This window comes from Ambystoma mexicanum, chromosome 11 (assembly GCF_040938575.1).
Source record: "Ambystoma mexicanum isolate Mex_15411 chromosome 11, UKY_AmexF1_1, whole genome shotgun sequence".
Lineage (NCBI taxonomy): Eukaryota > Metazoa > Chordata > Amphibia > Caudata > Ambystomatidae > Ambystoma > Ambystoma mexicanum.
Window position 1 is genome coordinate 479,082,199 of NC_090934.1, and position 22,775 is coordinate 479,104,973.

General features: G+C 47.5%; 1 protein-coding gene across 5 annotated transcripts in view; it reads right to left on the reverse strand.

The window, feature by feature from the left end:
• The window catches only part of ALKBH3 (alkB homolog 3, alpha-ketoglutarate dependent dioxygenase), a 653,468-nt gene that overhangs the window by 350,199 nt on the left and 280,494 nt on the right, over positions 1-22,775 (reverse strand). For all 5 annotated transcript variants that reach the window (XR_011279653.1, XM_069623324.1, XM_069623325.1 and 2 more), the window contains one exon: positions 10,584-10,699. Coding sequence is in view for 4 of the 5 variants with exons in the window: in XM_069623324.1 (XP_069479425.1) it covers positions 10,584-10,699 (116 nt within the window). In the remaining variant the exon portion in view is untranslated. The remainder of the gene's footprint in view (positions 1-10,583; positions 10,700-22,775) is intronic.

Here is a 22,775-nt window from a genome sequence, read left to right on the forward strand (position 1 = left end):
AAAATGAGCTGGGTGTCATCCACATAGCACTGAAAGTTGAGGCAGAGAGCGGTGATGCAGTGGGCGAGGAGTGGCAGGCATTGGTTGAACAGCCAGGGAGAGAGGTTAGACCCATGGGGGACACCACAGGTAGAGAAAAAGATAGTGGAGAGGAAGGACCCAAGTTGGACCTGGGAGGGTCTGTCTGAGAGGAAAGAAGTCAGCCAAGCCAGAGCCTGACCAGTGATGCCCAGGTTATCACGGAGACGGTTGAGCAGGATGGCATGGTTGACAGTGTCAAAGGCAGAAGAGCGATCAAGCAAGATGAGGACACAGGGGGTGTTAGAGTCAAGGTTGGAGAGCAGGTCTTCACGGATGTTCAGGCGAGCAGTTTCCGTGCTTCTGGCAGCTCTGAAGCCAAACTGATGGTCATGAAGACAACCAACAGATTCAGTGTGGAGATTAAGCTGGGAGATGGGCAGTTTCTCAAGGAGCTTGCCCAGGAAGGGAGTGATGGAGATTGGTCGATAGTTAGCCGGGCATGAGGGGGTCGGCAGAGGGTTTCTTAAGAAGAGGGTGCACGAGGGAGTGCTTCAGGGGGTATGGGAAGACTCCCGTGGCGAAGGAGTGATTGCAGAAATCAGCCAGGGCAAGAGCCAGGGAGTTGATGTGGCCCTTGATAGTTTTGGAGGAACAGGGGTGAACCTGTTTCGATGAGACTTTCATAGATCTGACTTGTCTAGAAACCTTGTCTGCATAGAAAAGGGGAAAGGCAGAGAAGGAGGGAGGGGAGGTGGCTGCAGAAGAGCCAGAGGAAGAGCAGGGAGTAGGGGGAGGGAGAGGATAGGAGGAGAGTGAGGACAGGATGTCCTGAGTTTTAGAGATGAAGTGGGAAGCCAGTGCTGTGCAGAGGGCCTGGGAAGGGACAGGACAGGTAGAGACTGCGGCAGGATTGGCCAGTTCCTTGCAGATTTTAAAGAGTTCAGCCGAGTAGTTAGAGCTCTCTTCTTGGTGAGGACAGAGAGCCGGTATTGCCTTTGCAGCAGGTGGCAGGCCAGTTTGTCAGAGGATGTACATGAAGCACGCCATTTCCTCTCGGCCACCCTGCACTTAGGGTGACAAGGCCTGAGTCGTACCAGGAGTTACACTTGGCTTTTGGCTTCAGGCGGATTCTCATGACAGGGGCAAGGATATCAAGAGTATCAGATCTAGCAGAGTGGAGGGTGGAGAGTTCTGTGTCAGGGTGAGAGTCAGCCAAAGGGGGACGGGTGGGGGGTGAGAAGGTGGCAGCGAAAGCCTCAGCTGACACGCGCTTCATGGGTCGGATGACCGAGAAGGTGGGTGGCAGTGATGGAGGTGGCTTGGCCTGGGGGGTAGAGAGGGTGAGATGGGAGGAAAGGAGAAAGTGATCACTCCAGGAGAGAGGAGTGGGGAGAGGGACAGAAAGGGGAAGGTCTGAGGAGATCAGAACATCACGAGTGTGCCCTGCAGAGTGAGTCGGGCCAGAGGGGAGAATAGTGAGTGAGAGAGCGTGCAGAAGAGTCCAGAGGGAGGACAGGAGCCATCCAGGTGGATGTTGAAGTCTCCAAGGAGGAGGAGTTGAGTGGTTGAGGCCAGGAGTGAGAGATCAGCCCATTTTCTCCATTTAATGCAAGGCCGTGTTGACGCAGCCTTTGAAATACCTTTTCACCTGACATAGGTGGTCTTTTACATTTTTCCTGACGTAGCTGCCCTTTAATTTTTCTAGTCTACGAGGACATTGTCACTTACAGTTAGGATTCTGTCTCGTCCCACCAGCACACCATTAATAGTATAGTTTCGAAAACCTCTGATGAGACGCCAAAATCCGAAATTGACCCTTTTGTAGAAAAAGAGTCCCATGTGGGGAAAAACATTGGGATGATCCTGGTTTCTTTGTGGAGGAATAGCTGGTCGTACCTGACCTCAAGTCAATCATTGAGAAGATGGATACGCCTTGGAGGTCTGCTGGCATATCATCTAGCGTGGGTGTCGTGTGCCTCTATTTGGAAGGCGCGATTCGGGAGCCACGTGACCATACATGTGCAGACTTCGTCCAGCTATTTGGGGATGGGTACGCTGCAATGGGTGACACAAATGTAGTAGGTCAACTGACTTTTTTTCGATTAGATCAGCTGCTTCCACCTTGTCCAGCTCCTGCTCAACTGCCTTGTGGAGTTGGAATGGATCCTTCTGTACCTCACATAAGTAGTTTGTTCGGTTTCTTGACATCAAAATCACATAAAAGGTTGTTGCAAAACACAAGCTTCTTTATGGATACTTTCATTGACTTTTCCATACAGGTAGGCACTCGGTCTAGGCATAGTTGTTGGACCACACGGTCCACCCATTACATGTCATGCAACTGATACCCCTTATTGACTGCTTCCAATCAAGAATTGGCCACTGCCTTCCTTTGACAGTGAAGCTTGGTTCTTTCAGTGTCGCACTCTTCTAACACTGTACCATGGCTTGGTTGGCCACCAAGCACTTTGTTACACCTTTCTGTATTCTTCTGACTCTAGCAGGTTTCCTCTTAACCTGCAGTTCCTTAAACTGTTTTAGCTTGGCCATTACTTTTTTTCTCATCTCATACCTTTCTTGGTATTCTCTTGGCTTTGCCCACACTTGTGTCTCAAACACTTCATTCCGTGGTATCTGCTGCATGCACCTGCTTTCATTCACGCCACTCATGAGTGTGCAAAACTTGCATTTTCTCTGTGCAGCATTCAAAAGTACTTACAATAACTTTCAGTTCGTTCAGCATTCAAAAGTACTTGTTTCAGGTTCTCCTGCTGTGTGTACATGGAAAGGCAGGTAGGTAGCAGGACTTCCAGACCCTCTCACGGCCGGCCTCTGCGTCTCTCTCTCCTGCTCGACAGGGCTCCCGGCTTCAGTGTCTGCAGCTTCCTTCTCCCCCGCCTGTTTCCCTTTGTGCTGTGCGGCAAGGATTTTTATATCCCTTAAGGTTAAGTGACCTCAGGTGTGGGCAATTAAGTCCAATTGCCTGACCAGGGCGCAATCCATTAGGTGGACGTGCCTGGTTGTTCCACCTGTACACCTCCATAGCCCCCTTCTTCGTCTCAGTACCAGAGTGGTATTAGGGGATATCTGAATTAAAAAAGGAAGCGTGTATAACTCTGTTGTCTCGTCTTCTTCTTGGTACCTGACCAACGTGTGTTTGTATTAACAATATAGGGCTGATATGCGTTTGTCTCTGCCAAATGAGGATGTCCTAGTTGGTCTCTTCCTCATCCCAGTGTTGAGGTGGTGTTTCTGGGTGACAGTTTGAAGGGAAGAAAAGGGAAAGGGATGTCAGTAGCCTACAAAGACTTGAGGTATAGAGGGTTCATTCTGAAAAATTAAAGGGGGATACCATGTCTCAACTAAGGAAATCCTCTCTCCACTCCCCAAGTTCCCTCTACCCAGGTGATCCTCCCTCGCATATCCAGCCCCAGGGTCAGGATCTAAAAGCGATGGCCTCTCCTTGGCCACCTGAGAAGATGATAACAGGCGAAAAGAAGTGAGGACGCTCTGAGGTTCCTGACAGCACCCCTGAATGTGCGGGAGGACACCTCAGGAAAATCCACAAGGTAGTTTTCGTGGGTCTTGTTGGTATTGATTCAGGGATTTTGGAGTTTCTGGGTGACTTCGACTCTGTACTCGTGTGCGACTGCGCCCTCTGTCGTGCTGAGCCAGTTGTGACTATGCATGTACAGCATGGGCTTCTTTCACTTTAAAGGCCCATTATGGCTTCCTCCATGTGAGCTGTGTGAGAAGCTGTGAGCTGTGTGAAGCTGCAAGTTCATGTGCTCTACCGAGTTCAAGTATGCGCAACAACGGAAAGCCTGTGTCTTAATAGTTGTTTTCTCAGGCGAGATGAGGGACATTTCTCATTGATTTTCCCTCTAATTTCCCCTTCCTCATCGGGCAGAGCACACGTTGCTGAAAAATCTTAAATGTGTGTAGAAAGCATCTAAGTATTAGGCAGGATATTGGGTAGATTGCCCGAGTCGAAGTCGCACCTAGCCGATGTTGGCTATCAGTGTAAAGTATACTTTCAGAGTGTCCTTGGTATATCCGTAGTATCTGTTGCCTACAGGTAACATTTTGTTATGTGTGTGTTATTTGCTACCTGCATAGAACAGGAGCATAGATTTGCAGGCTTCATCTTCCTCCCTAGACACTTTGAAAAAAATGTCAAGACATTCAGACCATAATGCCCAGTGAGAACCGAGGGTGGCAGGGTATCCCTCGTCGCCAGTTGTACGGTGCGGGGGGGCTGCACCAGCTGAGAACGTGATATGCGTAATGACACACAGAGGCAGGCTGCTGGAAATTAACCCCCCCCCCCGGAAGGGTGCAGTCCTTAATATTTTAACATAGCATCATGTCCTCTGAAAGTCACAGTGTTGGCAGCATGACTGCTTAACAACGGGGACAATACAAAAACCATGAATTATCCACAGATTCAAGGCAGCACCCCTACCCAGCATTTTTCAGTTAACACATCAAAACGGATGTTCTCCAGTTCACAGTGGAGGGCCATTACAAACAGCTGTAATTTGAATCTAAAAAAGAGTGTGGTGCTGCTCTCCAGCTTGGCTTTAGTAAATTTCAGTGCCTGGGGCCTGTCTCAGAGGTCTCTTCCTCCATATTTTGGCTGTTGGATAGGGAATGTATTTGCTAGGCAATGCCTTCTGGCTGGCAGGCAGTGTCATAGGTTTCTGAAAGAAGCCCTTCCCTTTGCTGTAGTAGGCTTTATGTACATTCCACAGTACTTAAAAACTGGATCCAGGCCTGGCTGAAAGCCAGCAAAGAGATTTTAGGGCAGGTATTACAGTCACATTTCATCAGGTTGAAGCACAGTCTTCCAGATTCTACCAGTTCAGTGAGGAGCATCTAACAAGCATGGTGTAGATCACGCTGAAATGCTAAGGTGGCATTTTCCTACCTAAAGAAAACTAAGGATAGTCTGCGTCAGGAAGTCCAAATCCTATACTTGCCCTCACAATTAACTGTATACAATGTGTAGGGATATCAGCATCAAAATGAAAATTGTTCAAAATAAAGTACAGAGTTTATTCTGGCTCTTGGCTTGTAATCGGCTTCCACTTCCCCAAGTTCAAAACAGTTCACAAGGTATCAGGGATCCCTTCCCCAAGTGTTTAAATGTTCTAGCTTTTCTTAAAACATCACAGTTCCTTGGGACGATCCCAGCTCTTTTGAGATCAGTACTTTTCACTAGTTCATATAACTAGTTCTGTTTCTTAACTTCAAAATCACATAAGAGGTTGTTGGAAGACACAGCCTCTTTATGGATACTTTCATTGGCTTCTTAATAGAAGGGGGCACTCGGTCTCGGTCTAGGCGCAGTTGTCGGACCACACAGTCCACCCATTACATGTTACGCAACCGATACCCCCTTCTTAAATGCTTCCAGCAACAATTGGCCACTGCTTCCCTTGATTCACCAGTGTCACACTCTCCTGACACTGTATTGTGGCTTAGTTGGTCACCATGCACTTTGTTACACTTTTCCGTATCCTTCTGGCTCTTGCCAATATAGGTTTCTTCTTAACCTGCAGTTCCTTGAACTTTTTGCTATGGGCCAATACTTGGTTTCTCATCATATACCATTCTTGGTATTCTCTTTACTTTGCCAATACTTGTGTTCATACAATACATTCTGTGGTATCTGCTACATGCACCACCTTTCTTCACCTCCACTCACGAGTGCTCAAAACTTGCCTTTACTCTTTCGGCATTCAAAAGTGCTTATTAAGACTTTGTTTGATATTCAAAAGTACTTGCTTTGGCATTCAGAAGTACTTGTAATGACGTTCAGCTCGTTCGGTATTCAAAACAATAATGTTCAATGCATATTCGCCTGCCAGCCCAGTGCTTCCCACTTACTCACCGGTCGCAGCTTACGGCGCTGCGAGGTCTGTGCCGCTCCGGGTTCTCGCCTACCCGAGCAGTGTCTCGCTCCTCTCCCAGCGGCACTCCACGGCGTTGCTTCCCAATGATGTTCCACCTGCAGCCCAGGATTTCGCTTGGTTACTCCGGTCTCCCGCACGTGGTCTGTTACTGGCCTTCAGCTTTCCTTAGCTTTGCTTCCTGCTGCATAAACTCGGCATCTGTCACTTGGTATTGAGCACTCCGCTTGCCATGCCACAGACTTGGATTTGCTTTCCCAGCTGCTGCTTCTGCTTCCACACCTGACTCTGCCACCACAGCTGCCTCCATTCCCAAATGAAGGTCAGGTTTTAAAGTGCCCACCACCATACTGAGTCCAGAAAAGACTAGACCGCTCATCATAGAACGGTAGTTCTGCCTTACTTGTGCTGTCCTCCTCCTCGCCCGAGTACACAGCTGAAGCACATAAGTGTCTGAATTAACTAAAGGAGACTGACATATGTCTGTATGAATAAAATGAGATTGATATGCGTTTGTCCCAACCAAATGGGGTTGTGTCTTCCTATTTGGTCTCTTCCTTGTCCCAGTGTTGATGTGATGTTTCTGGGTGACAGTTTGAAGGGAAGAAAAGATAAAGGGCTGACAGTAGCCTACAAAGGCCTCACCTAAGGGTGTCCTCTCCCCTTTCTCCAAGTTCCCTCCACCCAGATGATCCTCCCTCGCATAGCCACCCCCAGGGACAGGATCCAAAAGCAATGGCCTTTCCCAAGCCGCCTGAGAGGAGGATCCAGGGGGAAAACAAGTGAGGACGCCCTCAGGTTCCTCACAGAACACACCTCTATCTTTGGAGACCCTCGCAGATGGAGACGAGCTGTTGAAGAGTCTGGAAGGACCTATGCCAGTCCAGGCAACGCCAGACGATTCATTCTGGTGCATAGCAATGCTGTATACGATGTATGATACACCAGACGGGCTCGGATCTGTTTCGGTATCAAAGAATCTGATGCAAGACTGGTTCCGTCCAATTAAAGGAAATGTTTTGTAAGTAGCTTTGACACACCAGTAAATGGCACTGCTGTTCTGTAATGGAGGCGATTCCTGGTCTGTCTGGTGCAGGGGCCGCTGGCTCTGGACTGTACAGATGTTGTCTAACAGTTCTGGCCAGTGGCTGGAGGGTTCATACTCTGTGGGTCTCCTAGTAGTATGTGCCACATTTAATCATTATCACGCATAAGAGCGATTGGACATGTCTGGCCAGGTGCTGCAGCGTTAGAGGAGCTATCCTGGTAGATGGGCTTGGAGGCGCGAGGCGGGCACAGGCTATAGGAACCCCAGCCTGCTCACAAGTTGCTATTAGAGCATACAGGCCTACCGGGAAACGTCCCGCCATCCTGCTAGGCCAATCAAGGTCTGATACAGGCTTGGGGTGTAAGGACTGCTCGGCGATGACCCTCTTCCCAAGGAGACCCACACAGGGTCGCACTCGCACAACACCCGCACCCTCACCCTCCCGCTCAAACTTACATGATTTATTTAAACTTCATGCTGTGCAGCACTCATGCCGATGTTCGCACAGTCTTCTTCACACGTGGGCTGCTGCTGGTCTGCTAGGACAGGAGATAGTCCCTCCGTGCTGCGTGCAGTGTGTTCCTCATTCTGGATATAACCCCACTTCCCCCATTCAGCAGCTATTATTGGAGGATGGAATGGCCAGGGGACGCAAACTAAAGGCCAGGGGTCCCAGCTGTGACCCCAATCGTCCCCCAATTGGCATCCCTCCTAAGTCAGTCCCCTGATACTTTCATACATTCTTCTAGTCTTCAGGATGATATGATATGATAGGTAATTTTTAACGCGCTTAATACCCAGAGGTTTCTAAGCGCGGACCCGGGGATCGAACTTGTGGTGCTTCGTGTCATCTTTCTTCCAAGGCAAGCATGTTGCCCCTGAGCTATCCTCCCGAGACAATGGTTATGTGGTGTCGTAAGCGGGGAGAGGACCAGGGGGAAATCCACGCTCAATCCATCTGTGCAATTGGCTGGTCATTTTCCTTTCCAGAGTTCTGCAAGAAAAGCTATATTTGAGGTTAATCAGTAGCATGCTAGAGCCTTTGATCTTCTGCAATATGGAAAAGTTACTTACCTGGAACAAAATTTCTCCATGAGCTTAGTATAGTTCCACTTCGCCAGGCTGCACCAATTTCAGGTACATTATTGATGTCTGCTTTCTTGTTTCACATAATGAATCATACCTTAATTAAAAAAAACCTTCCTAAAGTAGTCCTCACAAAAGGGCAGAGGATCCTCCAAATCCCAAACAGCACTCATATGGTGGAATGCTGGAACTATTTGCACCGAGCTGGCCATTTCGGCTTTCTTCTTCAGTCCTTCTCCAATGTGTGGGCAAATTATAGAAATGGGATCAGTAAAGGAGTATGCTGACTAGGGATTTGTCTCCATAGTGCCCCTCCACTTTCTAAGCTCCACTGCGTTTTGTTTTATTTTTCTGCAATGCATGCATGTATGCATGCAGCGATCATAACAACAGGGCGGACAGGGAGTAAAACCCCTCCTTATCCAACAACCTTCTCACTAACCTTTGACACCAAAAAAGGGGCCTATGGTATCACAAAACTGCCAACAAACATTTGCAAAGTACCCTGTGGATAGTTTCCTTAAAGAAATATTTTCTTCATGAATTGAAGATGTTAAAAAAGTAAGACATGAAACAAAAGAAAAAGGAACATTGCTGAAAAGCTAGAACAAATGTGTAAAGCACAAACTAATATTATGGGATCCGCCTATAAAAGGCCAAAATCAACAAAAGTAAAGCACCACCTTCGGTGCAGTGCATCTTGGTGGTCCACAGAACATCTTTTTCCCTTAAAGTATTCTAGGAAATTTAGTTTCTATAACTTAATGGACTAAAATGATAGTGTTGGCTATCCGGCCAAGGGCAGGTGATGAATGATCTCTTCACTTTTACATCTAAATACCACATCAATTGATTGAGGAACCTATACAGCGCACTGGATCTTGCATAGTTTAGTATTCTTCTGCCTTTCTTCTAATCTCCTGGACATACTTAGTGCTTTGTACTTGGCGCCACAGTGAAGACTTTAAGGTGGGGCTACAGGATTTCACTACCTTATCGGGACTGAAGGAAGATTGCCACAGGAGGTGTAGAAAATGTCCCTCCACCTTGCCAAACACCAGGGGAAACATGTTCAGCTTGTAAATGCAATGTGCCATATTCCTACAGATGGCATTCTGGCAGATGCTTAGCCTTGCATGGTTTATACCTTTAAAAAAGCGGGCCCAAAAAGTTGTATACAATGGTAAAAGTAAACCGACAGTGTATCAACTTTGGTTTATTGAAAGTGGTAAGCAAGTATAAATAAAGTCCGTTATATCATTCTGCTAGTATTCTACATTTTATTAGGAGCACAGTAGAACATTAAAGAATCACACTAGTTTAAATGTTCACGTATAAATGTGAATAGTTTAAATATCGTTTCTAGGACGTTTGGATCTGAAAGACACTGTAATAAACCAGGATTCACTCATTCCTTTAATCCTGGTGAGTACAGGGCTGCAATAGCAAAGTTACATCGTAGCCCACACTAAGCTGCAGTTGCTCCCTCATATCCACTAGAGCCAATTCTGACCCCATTCTCGGCCTGCAACTGTACTAGGATGGATCTAGTAAATCAAAGGACTGCATGTGTTTTTCCAGTTGCTCTGTTGCTGTTTATTGTCGGCTACCTTAGCTAGACAAGAAGAGCAGGCAATTGATTTTAGTTTCCAAATATATCCGGCATATGTCTACTTCACTGAAAGTGCACAATGAGAAGACACGTTCAAACGTGTGTGGATGTTGAGGAGGTGCCAGACTTTCCCTTGCACACACTGGAAAGACCCTTTTGGACCCCAGATTACAGTGTGGTGGTGAAAAATGGGAACTGCTGACAATAGAAACGTTCTCTGTTGTACTTGTCAATTTGCTCACCGAATTCATTAAATTAGGGGTTCCAGTTCTAGACTTACTTTAAAACTGAATTTAATATGCCAAATCCCCCTGCCCCCCACCACAGCCCGATAAAGCATGTATGCTAACAATAGACACTTCCTTTACTACATTATCAGGAGAGTCAAGGTGCAATGCGGCAACCAGCATTGGCATAAATGATTAAGCAGCAGCATTAATTGGTAATATGTTATGGCCCGTTGCTTCATAAGCATTGGGCAGACAAAATACAGCACCATCAACAACACAAAAATGTCTCGCTTAATTGAAAGAATCCCGAGTGAACTGCCTTGCCACCCCAGGACCACAATATTCAGGTGCTGAAAGGCTTCCTTCTATTCGGATGTAAAGCATGTAAATGCTTGCCTATTCCAGTTCCCTCTCTATATACACCGCTAATATCGTTGCTGGCAGTGCTTGAATACCTCCTAGTCTAGGGGCTACAAAAGCAACAATGGATGAAATGGAAAGAGTGGAGCATGCAGGGGTATGGGAACATGAGTGCTGCACCACGCCTGGTGCCACAGAGCTGGGACTTTCTAAGCACAGGTTTCAGTACCCGTAGTAGAAGCAAGGGCCACAATAGGTGAAACAACGAGAAGCCAAAAAAAAGTATACAACACATATGGAAGAACATCTACCTTGCCCTCGATCCCGCCTGATGTTCGTTCTCTGCCTCCATGGAATCTCTCGCTGGAGCTGTTCAAACATCCAGTTTGCTTCTTTGGGGTCAACGAAATTGGGAAACAGACGTAGCCTAATGTGGGACACAGAGTAATGGAACATGTCAAGCAGCATCTTTTACGTTCATGAATGGTATTGTCAAGAAAGCAAAATAGTCTGTGTGTGAACATCAGCGTGACCATGGAGAGTAATATTGTAATCTTAACTCACACAAAGTCAAAGATATTGTATAAGCAGCAGTTGTGCAATGTTCTGTCACACACAGACCCCCATACCAACAGCACTTATGTTGTACTAAATCTTTTGGGCAACAGTGAAAACCAACCACAACCCAACAAAGAGAGGACACTCTGTTGCAGGTCAAATACCTCCTCGGAGCAGGTTGTGGATACCCAATAAGGGTTTAACCAAGAACAAAGGGTGTGGCCAGTTGCATAAGGGTTCACCCCAATACCTTCAACCATTGCAAATTGGAAATACTGGTCCGAGATTTTAGCTGTCAGCCTGGTAGTATATATTTCAACACACCTATATTATACAAAGCCTCTGGAGTTACGCAAGTGACAGGGAGCATATCTGTGGGTGCATATTATTTGGAGGTCTGAGACAACCATGCACCTCTCTCCCACTCTCTGAACAGCACAGAGAAAAGCTGCTTCTCAACTGTCAGCAATATTCGATTTCGCAGACACACAGCTGCATAAGAGATGGAAGGAATTTGAACAGGAGTCCCTGGGTGCTCCATTAGACTCTCTACCGTGGTTGCTGCCTTCCCACCAGCCCTCAAGGCACACGTGCTGACTTCTACCCTGATCAGTCTATCTTACTGGGATAGAGCGGTACAGAAATACCAACTCACCACCCACCCTTCCCCGTAGACACTGATTTTCCATAACCCAAATTTCCCTCTGGGACTGGTAGTGGGAAGCTTTGCTAGATGAAGAGAGGATGTACTGTGCCAATTGGGCCAACTGTGTGAGGAAGGGATACCCCTCACATTTGAGCAATGCAAAATGGCATTTGCACTGCCTGTATCCAAGAGAATTCAGTATATGCAGCTTAGACATTGATCCTCCCACCCAAAGACATAAAAAGGAGGAGGAAGGGACCCAACGCCTTTTGAAAAGCTGGTAGCATTTAACATCTCTTGTCGCAGGGTCTCTAATATATGACATACATTACTCACCATACTCAAATTTCTGATGATTGCATCTGCTTAGATTCACATGCTGTGCATATAGTCCAACATCTAGTGGTAATCGCATTTTTTTTTAAGATCAAAAGGGACGTCAACATGGGCGTGACTGTAACACTATCCCTAATGTGACGTGTAGTGTACCCAAAATCCCCCACGCGTTGAGGTCCCACCGGATGTTTTTTTCTGCTGTGAGGGAGCCTTATAGTCCGCGTGAGCAAGTGCAGAAGAGAGAAGGTGTAAGAAGTCTATGTCACTTCTACTCTAAGAGGGGGGTGAAGGGTGGGCACATATGAATCTAAGCCGATACAGTCCATGTGTATTGTGCACCGTGCTTTTTATGGCATGGGAGCTGAGTATTTGCAGGCTAAATTCGCTCACTATGTTCCGACCCGCTTGTTGAGATCCCAATCTGCGCTTCTCGTAGTAGTCCCTTGTTACAATCTGTCATGTAAGGGGGGGCAAGCCTTCTCTGTGGTGGTCGGAAAGGCCTGGAATTATCTCCCTCTGGCCCTATGGGGCACTACAGACCATCTCACCATTCGCAGACTACTGAAAACCACTTTGTTTTGAATTGGTTAGACTCTGTTATGTTTAAAGTTCCCCTCACCCACACAACAGCGCCAAGATGCCCTCGGGAGTACGTGCACTTTACCAAGTTTACATAACATAACATACAAGCATCAGAAATATGTTTATGGTGAGTAATGTATGTCTTCTGATGCTTGTGGACCTGCTTAGAATCACATGCTGTGCATAGACTATCGAGCAGTAACCAGAGATGGTGGTGGGATGCGTGAAGGAACAGTAGCATAGAGATGTCCTAGCACTGCTTGTCCCACCTGAGAATCAAATCTAGAGTGTGTATCTAGGCAGTAGTGTTGTGTAAAGGTGTGTACAGAAATCCAGGCTGCTGCTTTGCAAACGGAATCTAGAGGAACATTTGCAATGAATGCTATGGTAGCCCCTGTGCCCCCGAGTCGAATGAGCTCTAGGCATGAAGGGTAGATCTCTCCTGGCAAGAGTGTAACACAGTGGGATGCAGTTTATGATCCACTTGGAAATAGCTGACTTAGAGACCGGGTCCCCTTCTCTACCAGCTGCCACTGATATGAAGAACTGGTTTAATTTCCTTAGTGGCTTTGTCTTTTCCAGATAGTAAATTATCGCTCTCCTCACATATAGTGTGTGTGGAGGCTCCTTTCTGCCACGTTAGTAGGGTTTTGGATGAAGGTGGACAGTTCTATGGACTGGTTTACATGGAACTTTGAGAGGGGTGTGTGGGGGTGTGTGGGTGGGTGTGTGTATATATATATATATATATATATATATATATATATATGATACATTACTCACCGTAATCGTATTTCTGTTGCTTGTATCTGCTTAGATTCACATGCTGTGCATAGGCCGACATCTAGTGGAAGCTGCGGAGTATTACAGTTTGTTTTTCGAAACTCGAAAATGGGCGTCGACACAGGGCGTGCCAGTAATACTATCCCTAGTGCGACGTCCACTGTACCCATGATCCCTCACGCGTCTAGGACCCTCAGATTGTATTTTTTCTGACATGAGGTAGCATGAGGAGTAGCGCGAGTACAGATAATCCAAGCAGATAGATAGAAAGATAAGACTACAAGCATCCATGTGCCTTCTCTCAGAAGGGAGGAAGGGTGGGTTGCATATGAATCTAAGCAGATACAAGCATCAGAAATACGATTACGGTGAGTAATGTATCCCTTCTGAGGCTTGTGGAATCTGCTTAGATCACATGCTGTGCATAGATTAGCAAGCAGTGTTAGAAGAAGGAGGTGGGATGTGAGAAGGGTCATGAGCAAATAAATGTCTTAGAACCGGTTGTCCCACTTGAGTATCTGTCTTGGAATGGGTGTCAATGCAGTAGTGCTGGGTAAAAGTGTGAATAGAGCTCCAAGTAGCTGCTTTGCAAATGGTGTCAAGGGGTACATTTGCAATAAAAGCCAGAGTGGCCCCAATGCTTCTTGTAGAGTGGGCTCTTGGCGTGAAAGGCAGAGTTTTTTCAGAAAGGGAGTAACACAGCTGGATACAGTTAACAATCCACTTAGAGATGGCACCTTTAGCGACGCGATCTCCCTCTTTGCCTGTAGCTACGGAGACAAACAGTTGGTCTGTTTTCCTTAGCGGTCTGATTTTGTTTACATAGTATAGGACCGCCCTACACACATCTAGGGTGTGTAGTTTCACCTCAGCCGAGCTTTGTGGGTCTTGGAAGAAAGCCGGAAGCTCGATGGATTGGTTCACGTGGAATTTAAAAATAAACTTAGGTGAGAACCTAGGGTGTGTACGTAAAACCAGTTTATCTTTATGAACCGTAAAGAAAGGATCCTGCACTGACAGAGCCTGAATTTCACTGACCCTTCTTATAGATGTAATATCTACTAAGAACGCTGTCTTATAAGTCAGGTGTTTGAGACTGCTTTTATGCATGGGCTCGAATGGGGGGCCCATGAGTTTAGATAGCACTACATTAAGGTCCCAACCTGGTGGTGGGTTTGAAATTGGAGGGTGAAGTCTCTTTACTCCTTCCATGAAGGCTTTAACCACTGGTACTTTCCACCACAACACCTTGTTATGGGAGGTGGTGTATGCTGACAGAGCTGCCAGGTGTACCTTCAGTGAGTTAAAAACCAACCCTGCGTCCAGCAGGTGGAACATGTATGTGACAATTGTGGAAGGAGTGCAATCAACTGGGTTGATTTGCTTATTCTGGCACCAGATAATGAATCTTTTCCATTTGTCAAAGTAGCAGTGCCTCGTGTTTGGCTTCCTAGATTCTCTTAGGATGTCCATACATCTCTGCGGTAAATTGAGATGTCCAAACTCTATGACCTCAGGAGCCATGCTGCCAGGTTCATTGAGTTGGGTTGAGGATGCACTTTCTGACCTTGGTGCTGGGACAGTAAGTTGTAACAGCCCGGGAGTTTGATGGGTTCGCACACCGCTAGTCTGCGTAAGTGTGGGAACCACGGTTGTCTCGCCCACATGGGAGCAACTAGGACAAGCGTCATCGATTCACTGTTCATCTTGTTGACCACCTTCCTGATGGGAGGTGTTGGTGGAAAAGCGTACGCAAACTTCCCTGGCCAGTTCATCCACAGGGCGTTTCCCTGGGATTCCGGTTGGGGGAACCTGGATGCGAATCCTGGGCACTGTCTGTTTCCGCTTGTGGCGAATAGGTCTATAGTGGGGAAACCCCACTGCGAGAAGAGATGTTCTACAATTTCTCTGTGTACACCATTTGTGTTTCTCTGGGAGGGGATCTCTGCTCAAAGCGTCCGCCAGAGAATTGAGATCCCCTGGAACATGTTGAGATGACAGGAAGATTTCCGTCTGAGTGCCCATATCCACATTTTCTGGGCAAGCTTGGACAGATTTGGCGAACGTGTCCCTCCTTGCTTGTTCAGGTAAAACATGGCTGTAGTGGTGTCCGTCAGAATCTGCACTGACAGGTTCAATAGGTAGGGCTCGAACGTTTGAAGCGCTCTGAATACTGCCAGAAGCTCTGGCAGGTTGATATGATTCTTGGCCACTGAGTGAGACCAGAGACCCTGAGCTGTGTGGTGGATATGGTGTGCTCCCCACCGTGACAGGCATGCGTCCGTTGTGACTACCGCCTGTATCTCGGGATCGTAAAAGGGTTTCCCCTTGGACAGATTTTCTCTTGTCCACCAGTGAAGGCTTTGTACAAGTGTTGGCGAAACGACCACTAGATCGTCCCACTGACCACTTGCCTGAGACCACCATTTTGCCAACCATTCTTGCATGGGACACATGCACAGGCGCGCGTGGGGGACCAGGTAAATACATGACGCCATCATGCCTAGCAAACGCATTGCTTTGCGTACCGTTAACTGGCGACCGGCCTGATATTGCGGAATTTGCAGCAGTATATTCCGCATTCTTTCCTCTGATAGAAAGGCCAAGCCCTCTTGTGTGTTTAGGACAGCTCCTAGGAACTGTTTGGAGGTGCTTGGCACCAGACTTGACTTTTTCTCGTTTATGGAGAAACCTAATTCGAAGAGGAGGTCGATCATTCTTTGTTTTTTCTGCAAATTACTGGGGTCTCCCCCGTGATGAGCCAGTCATCCAGATAAGAATACACTGGGATTGCCTCCCTGCGTAGGTGTGCCGCCGCCACCGCCAGTACCTTGGTGAATACCCTTCGAGCCGAGGCTATCCCGAAGGGCAGTACCTTGAACTGGTAGTGCTGACTGTCCACCTTGAAGCGTAAGTATCTTCTGTGCGCTGGGAACATGGAAATATGAACATAGGCATCTTTCATGTCCAATGTTGCCATGTAATTCCCCCTTTTTTTGGAGGGGGATTACCTCTTGGAGATTAGTCATGCGAAATTTTTGGGGCTTGACATACTTGTTTGCAGGTCGTAAGTCCAATACTGGGCACATTGTCAAATCTTATTTTTGGCACAAGGAAGTAAGTTGAATAAATACCCTTGTTTACCTGGTGTCCCGGGACGAGTTCTATCGCGTCCTTTGCTAGAAGATTGGCGATCTCTTCGAGAAGGATCTTCTGGTGGTCTAATGAATTTACTTTCTGTCGTGGAGGGTGGTTTCTGGGACGCTCTAAAAGTTCTATGCAATATCCTGCGGACACTGTGGACAGCACCAATCTGTCTGATGTGATCCCTTCCCAAGTTTGGGTGAAGTTGGAAATGCGTCCCCCTACTGGGGATGCGTGAGAAGGGACCCTGAACGGAATGTCACTGTTTTGGGGGAGGCGTGCCGCCGCCTCTACTGGGGCTGCCTCTACCCTTACCACATCCTCTTTGGTTACCCCTGCCATAACCCTGGGTAGACTGCTGGTTGTTATTGTTCCATGGTGTACCCTGCCCCTGGGAATAGTTGGAGCCTCTCTGAGAATTTTGGCCACGTGGGCGACGGAAATTGCCATGCCCTCTTTGATTTGGGGGTTTGTTGGTTAATTGGCCCAGGGATTTGAGAGTCTCGTACTCATCCTTGGCATTGTTTAGCGAGTCCTCTACCACCTTGCCAAACAGTAGATCAGGCTCCACCGGTTTGTCTATTAATGATGCTTGGGTCTCGGGTTTGAACCCAGATTGTCGTAATCAAGCATGTCTTTTGATAACAGTGCCCTCTGCTATCAGTCTGCCGGCGTTATCCGCAGCATCTAAGGTTGCTTTAAGGATGCAACCAGACACGGCTCTTCCCTCCGACGCAACCTATGCCAACTGGCCTTTTAAAGGTTCCGGGGCAGAGTCTATGAGTGCCGCGACCTGTTCCCACTGGTGGCAGTTATAACTCGCCAGTAGGGTCGTGGAGTTGGCAATCCTTGCCTGGTAGGCGGAAATGGAGGCTAACTTTCTACCCAAACCATAGATCTTTTTGCTCTCCTTGTCGGGGGGAGCTTCAGACGATGATAGGGGCGTTCCCGCCCTTTTTCGGGTGTTTGTCACTACCAGGGAGTCTGGATTCAGTTGCCTCCTTATGTACAGCGGGTCTGACTGGGCTGCACTGAATAGTTTTTTCGATCCTGGGGTTTACTGCCCTGGTGAGGTTGGGATTTAGAAGGGAAGAGTCTATTCTTCTCTGTATAGATTTGAGAATAGGGATGGCCTGGGCAACAGGTCTCCTTTCTCCCACTAGCTCCTCGGCAAAATCCCTCTCTTCCTGTGCTCCCTGGGTATCTATGCGGAAGTGTTCTGCCGCTCTGGACAACACCTCATTCAGGAGAGGTTGGTTGTCGACCGGGGAGTCGGTAACCGGAGGTTCTTTGCCTACTGGGGAGTCTACCCTGTAGGTTTCTGGGTCATCCTCGTCCTCCACTTGGTCCTCGTCATCCCCATAGTAGTCCATCCCAGTTTGGTCTCCCAATGTGCCCAAATCTGGATCCTCAATCAAAAGTGGATTCTCATTATATTGAGAGTAAGGCTGTATACAGAAGGGGACCGACTTTGTGTTGGTGCGTCAACCCAGGATTTCTTACTTGGGGGTTGCGGGTCCCTAGACCCTGAGGGTGTAGCCCCGTCAGGGGTTTAGGAGAGGAAGTGCTCAGGATTCTTGGCATAAAAGTCTGCCAGGGATGACATCCTAGACATAACTCTGTCTATATCCTCACTAGACCATTCCTTAGAGCTGGGGATTACTCTTTCCTGGGAGAGTTTCCCTGTTCTATTCCGACTGGACCTATGGCCTTGTGCAGGGGTTAATTGATAGAATACTGTGACTTGTCTGCCTGTTTCTGAGGTGTAGAAGATGGTGACTTGTCTGTCTGTTTCTGTGGTGTAGAAGAAGGTTGAGAGTGTTTCTTCTGCTGTTTTCCCCCCTCCCCGTGGCTGGAAGAGTGTTTCCCCGGTGTTTTCACTCCATCTGAGCTTTTCGACGTCTGGCGTCGGGATTCGGGGGTAGTGTCCCTATCTCTAAAGTGTCTGCTGATGCAGACTCCTGGAGTGCGGCCTGGGGATAGAGGTTGGCTTTGTCTTACGACGATTGAACCTCGGTTACCTTAGGGAGCGAGGCACTTTTGGCAAGCGAGGCACTTTTGGCAACAGTGGATGGTTGCCTGGTGTCATGCAGCGATCTTGATCGAGAACACCCAGAGGACACCGATTCGGTGGACCGTTCTCTGTGTGCCTCTTTCCGAGAACTCAACGTGCGCGTCGAGTCTCGGTTGGACTTCACGTGTTTAGTGGAAGTGCTGTGGGTAGCGCTCGTGTCGCCGGGGGTTTTCCCCATAGCTGCCCTGCCGGACAACCTTCCGAGGTCGGGGACTTGCGCTTGGCTGTCTCTCAACGCCACATTGCCCTCGCCGTCCGAAAGCACGCGTCGCTGCCATCACTGAAGGCGCCCTCCGCTGCCATGGCCTCTTGTCACCTGGCGTGGTGGGCCCAGCGTTTGATCGAATGGTCCTTTACGGTCTTCAGTTTAAACCGACTACATGCTCTGTAGTTCGCCTCGGGGTGGTCCCTCGGCAAGCAGAGGTTACACATGGCGTGTCTGTCAACCCAAGGGTACTTGCAGTTGCACTTGGGGCAAAATTGGAAAGGGGTGCCCTCCATACGCACCCTGTGGCAGCAGGCTAGTGTGTGTAGGAATATATAAGAAATGTACCTATATATATATATATATATATATATATATATAGTGTAGAGTATGTACCACCCCCCACTCTCCCTACTTGCAGGGCCGAGGCCAGAGGCCTTCCAAGGCCCGGGCCGAGGCCAGAGGCCTTCCGAGGCCCAAGTCTGTCGTGCAGCTCTCGACGGTTGATTTCTTCTCCGGTGGTCCGGCGTCGATTGTCGAAGTTCGGTGACTCGACGTTGGGGTGGAGAAAGATATTTTTGCAAAATTATGGCTAAGGCCAGGGAACTCCGTGGGATTCTTCCGACCAGTATTGCGGAAAAAAACAATCTGAGGGTCCTAGACGCGTGAGGGATCATGGGTACAGTGGACGTCACACTAGCGATAGTATTACTGGCACGCCCTGTGTCGACGCCCATTTTCGAGTTTCGAAAAACAAACTGTAATACTCAGCAGCTTCCACTAGATGTCGGCCTATGCACAGCATGTGATCTAAGCAGATTCCACAAGCCTCAGAAATTATATATATATATATATATATATATATATATATATATATATATATATATATATATAATATATATATATATATATATATATATATATATATATATATATATATATCCCTCTTGTCTTTGTGAATCGCTATGAAGGGGTCCTGAACTGGAAGGGCCTGCATTTTACTAACTCTCCTTTTAGAGGTGATCGCCACTAGGGAGGCGGTCTTGTAGGCGAGTGCCTTAAGGCTAGCCTTGTGAAATGGTTCAAAGGGAGGTCCCATTAGTCTGATAAGAACAACGTTCAGGTTCCATCTGGGAGCTGGGTTGGCAATAGGGGGATGAAGCCTCTTTACCCCCTCAATAAAGGATTTAATCACAGGAATCTTCCACCATGAAACCCTGCTCTGGGATGTGGTGTATGCAGAGAGAGCGGCTAAATGGACCTTTAGGGAACTGAAAACCAGTCCTAAATTTAACAGGTGAGTTAGGTACAGGACAATATCTTTAGGGGAGTAATCAAAAGGATTGATGCCCTTGGTATTACACCAGGAAAAAAGCGCTTCCACTTACAGGAGTAGCAATGTCTGGTGGTAGGTTTCCGAGCCTCTCTGAGTATGTACATGCTTCTCTGAGGCAGTCGAAGGTGCCCGAACTCTATGACTTCAGGAGCCAGACTGCTAAGTTGAGTGTGTTGGGGGCATGGATGTAGTGTCTCTCCCTGATCTTGAGACAGCATGTTTTATTGGCACGTCAGCTTCCTGGGAGGGGAGACCTACATTGCCATGAGGTGGGAGAACCAAGGCTGGCGGGCCTGTTTTGGAGAATTCTCTGTAAGGCTAATTTCCCAAACCTAGCGAGTCCCCCAGCAGCTTTGCTGGATTTTTGGGGTTTATTTTTTCTCCTGCTAAGAGTGAGATTCTTTTTACTCCCACTCTTAGACATGATTTGAGGTGTTCTTTTATCTTTCAATGTGTATGGGCTATGGGGTCTTTTACTCCATAGGGTCTCATGTGTTTTTGATGTGGGTTACACAGCACCCTCCGTGCCATAACCCAGGGGTGTCGTAGCGACCCCCCAACATAGACTCCGTACCATGGGACTGACTACTGTCTCCCAGGGCATGTAAAGTCACCATTGGCTTTACTAGTCCCAAATTATGAACAGAAACCAGTACAAACCATCAAATTGTGGACGTACTGGTCGGGGCAATTCGATTGCCCCGGCGTCTGTCGTTCGAGGGGGTACGTCTCCGTCCCCCCTAATCGAGTTTTGGCTGGTGGCAATGGATACTACTTTTTATATTTGACCGCGAATATATCTCTATGGGATTTTCCCATTGTTCGAGGCTACCAACTTTAATTATTTAATTCTTATAGCCTCAAACATACCGCCGGTATATTTATTTAATATTAATTCACTGGTTGGTATTTTTTGCCAGAACTCGATTCTAAAATGGCGTTTGTGTTCTCTTCTGTGACTCCAACCCAAGTCGAGCCCTTTGTTCCACTTTTTTGGCGGGCTTCTCCACAGAAGCCTCCAAAAGTGGTGCCACTCTGTCTGGGTACCACAGGGGGTGTGGGAGGGGGTTTAGGCACCCTGGACTGAGTTACCTTGGTAACTCAAGTCGCACTCTTGTGTGACTGGCCCAAGTGGTGAGCCGGCCGGCTCACCACTTAGCATGTTTGACAGCTAGGCTGAGTGAATGGGGGTGTACTGCATAAAAGCAGGGCTTTGGGGACTGGAAATTCAGAAGTCGCCACAGGACCTAAGAATCCGAGGAGGGAGAAGATGAGCCGACCTGCAACGACGACACCACCGGTGGAGCCCTGCAGAACCGTCTCACCACTTTTCCCGACGACAGAGGAGATCTCCAGTCCGGAGAGTCTTCTTCCTTTGACTGGTGGGGATAACCAGTTGTGCCTTATTTTCACCTTCCTGGAGCATCTCGTGTCCGCCTTGCCCGTGCCAAGCACCCCGGCAACCGGAATACCACGGTTTACCACTACCGCGAAGAGAAGGGTAGTACCTTTTAACCGAAGAACTCCGCGGCTGGTTTCTTCCCTGGCAGTGCAACGACCTCCTCTTCCTCTGGACGAAACACCGACTTGCATCTGCTGCCAGGAACAACTGCCCCTGCTGGAGCTTCCTTCACATTTAAGGTACTGTGTCCCGCCTGGCTTCCCTTGCGACAGATCGTTCGGGGTGACAGTAAAGCCTCGACTTTCTAACCTGGGCTAGCTTGGGACAACCTAGCTAACTTTGCACAAAAAGGATGAAATTAAAGTCAGGCAAACTATCTACAAGACTCTTGGGCATAACCCCACTGTGTGAACCTGGACCCCTTCTGCTTGCTCTCTCCAAGAGTGGGCCTTGCAATTGACTTCCTTGCTCTCCAGTAGAACTCTGCCTATCCTGCCTTACTGTGGTTCTTTTAAAAAGTACTGAAACTTGTGTGCTTCCTTAACTCTGCCTTTTTCCCTCCCTTTCTTAATAACTTATTAGAGTATCATCTTATGTTAAGCGCTCACCTCTGTCTGAAAATAAGTGGTGTTTCTCACTAAGACTTGTCTAATAAGTGAATAGGGTTGTATATATATGATAGTGACTGTGTGCTGAATTTACTTACCTCTTTTTGCTAGTGTAAATCACAAGTGTGTCTTTAAAATAAATAATTATATACTTTTACACCAAAGCCCTGGTCAGTGTTTGTTTGTGCTACTGTGTCTCTGTACCTATTGTGTATACTCTGCATACTGCGTAACTCTTCTTGAGGGAAGTCTGACTGCTCAGCCACAGCTACCAAGTGAATCTGTGTGGTACAGACTGCTACCAAGTGGGTTTACTGCCAAACACCTGTAGTCTTAAATCTTTTGCAGTGGTCCCTAAGGGAACTGCACAGGTTTCTGCCTAACACTGGTGTACAGCGGTGGGATTTGTATTGAGTATACATGTTAGTGTGCTTATAGATACCTTAGTGCAACTAACTACAAAGCTTAGCACTAAAAGAAGTATTTCCTAAAACATGTCAACTATGGAAAGTTATAGTCAAGCGTCCCTTGCTACAAAAACTGCTGATTGTTTAAGAGTTCTCTGTAAGCATAAGAATCTCCTGACTAAAGGCAAGAAAATGGAGCTAATAGAAAGGTTGTTAGCAAACCAAAGTCTGGATGGTGGTTCAGAGGAACCTACCACTCCAGCAACTGTAGATAACAGCAATGATATTGTTATGAATGTTAGTATTGATAACTTTGAGTCAGAAGCAGAAGAGGAGGTGGAAGATGTTAGAATTGTCTCCCCTGGGCCTCTACCTGCCCTGCCAGCTGTACCTACTGGACCTTTACCAGGTCCCACACTTAA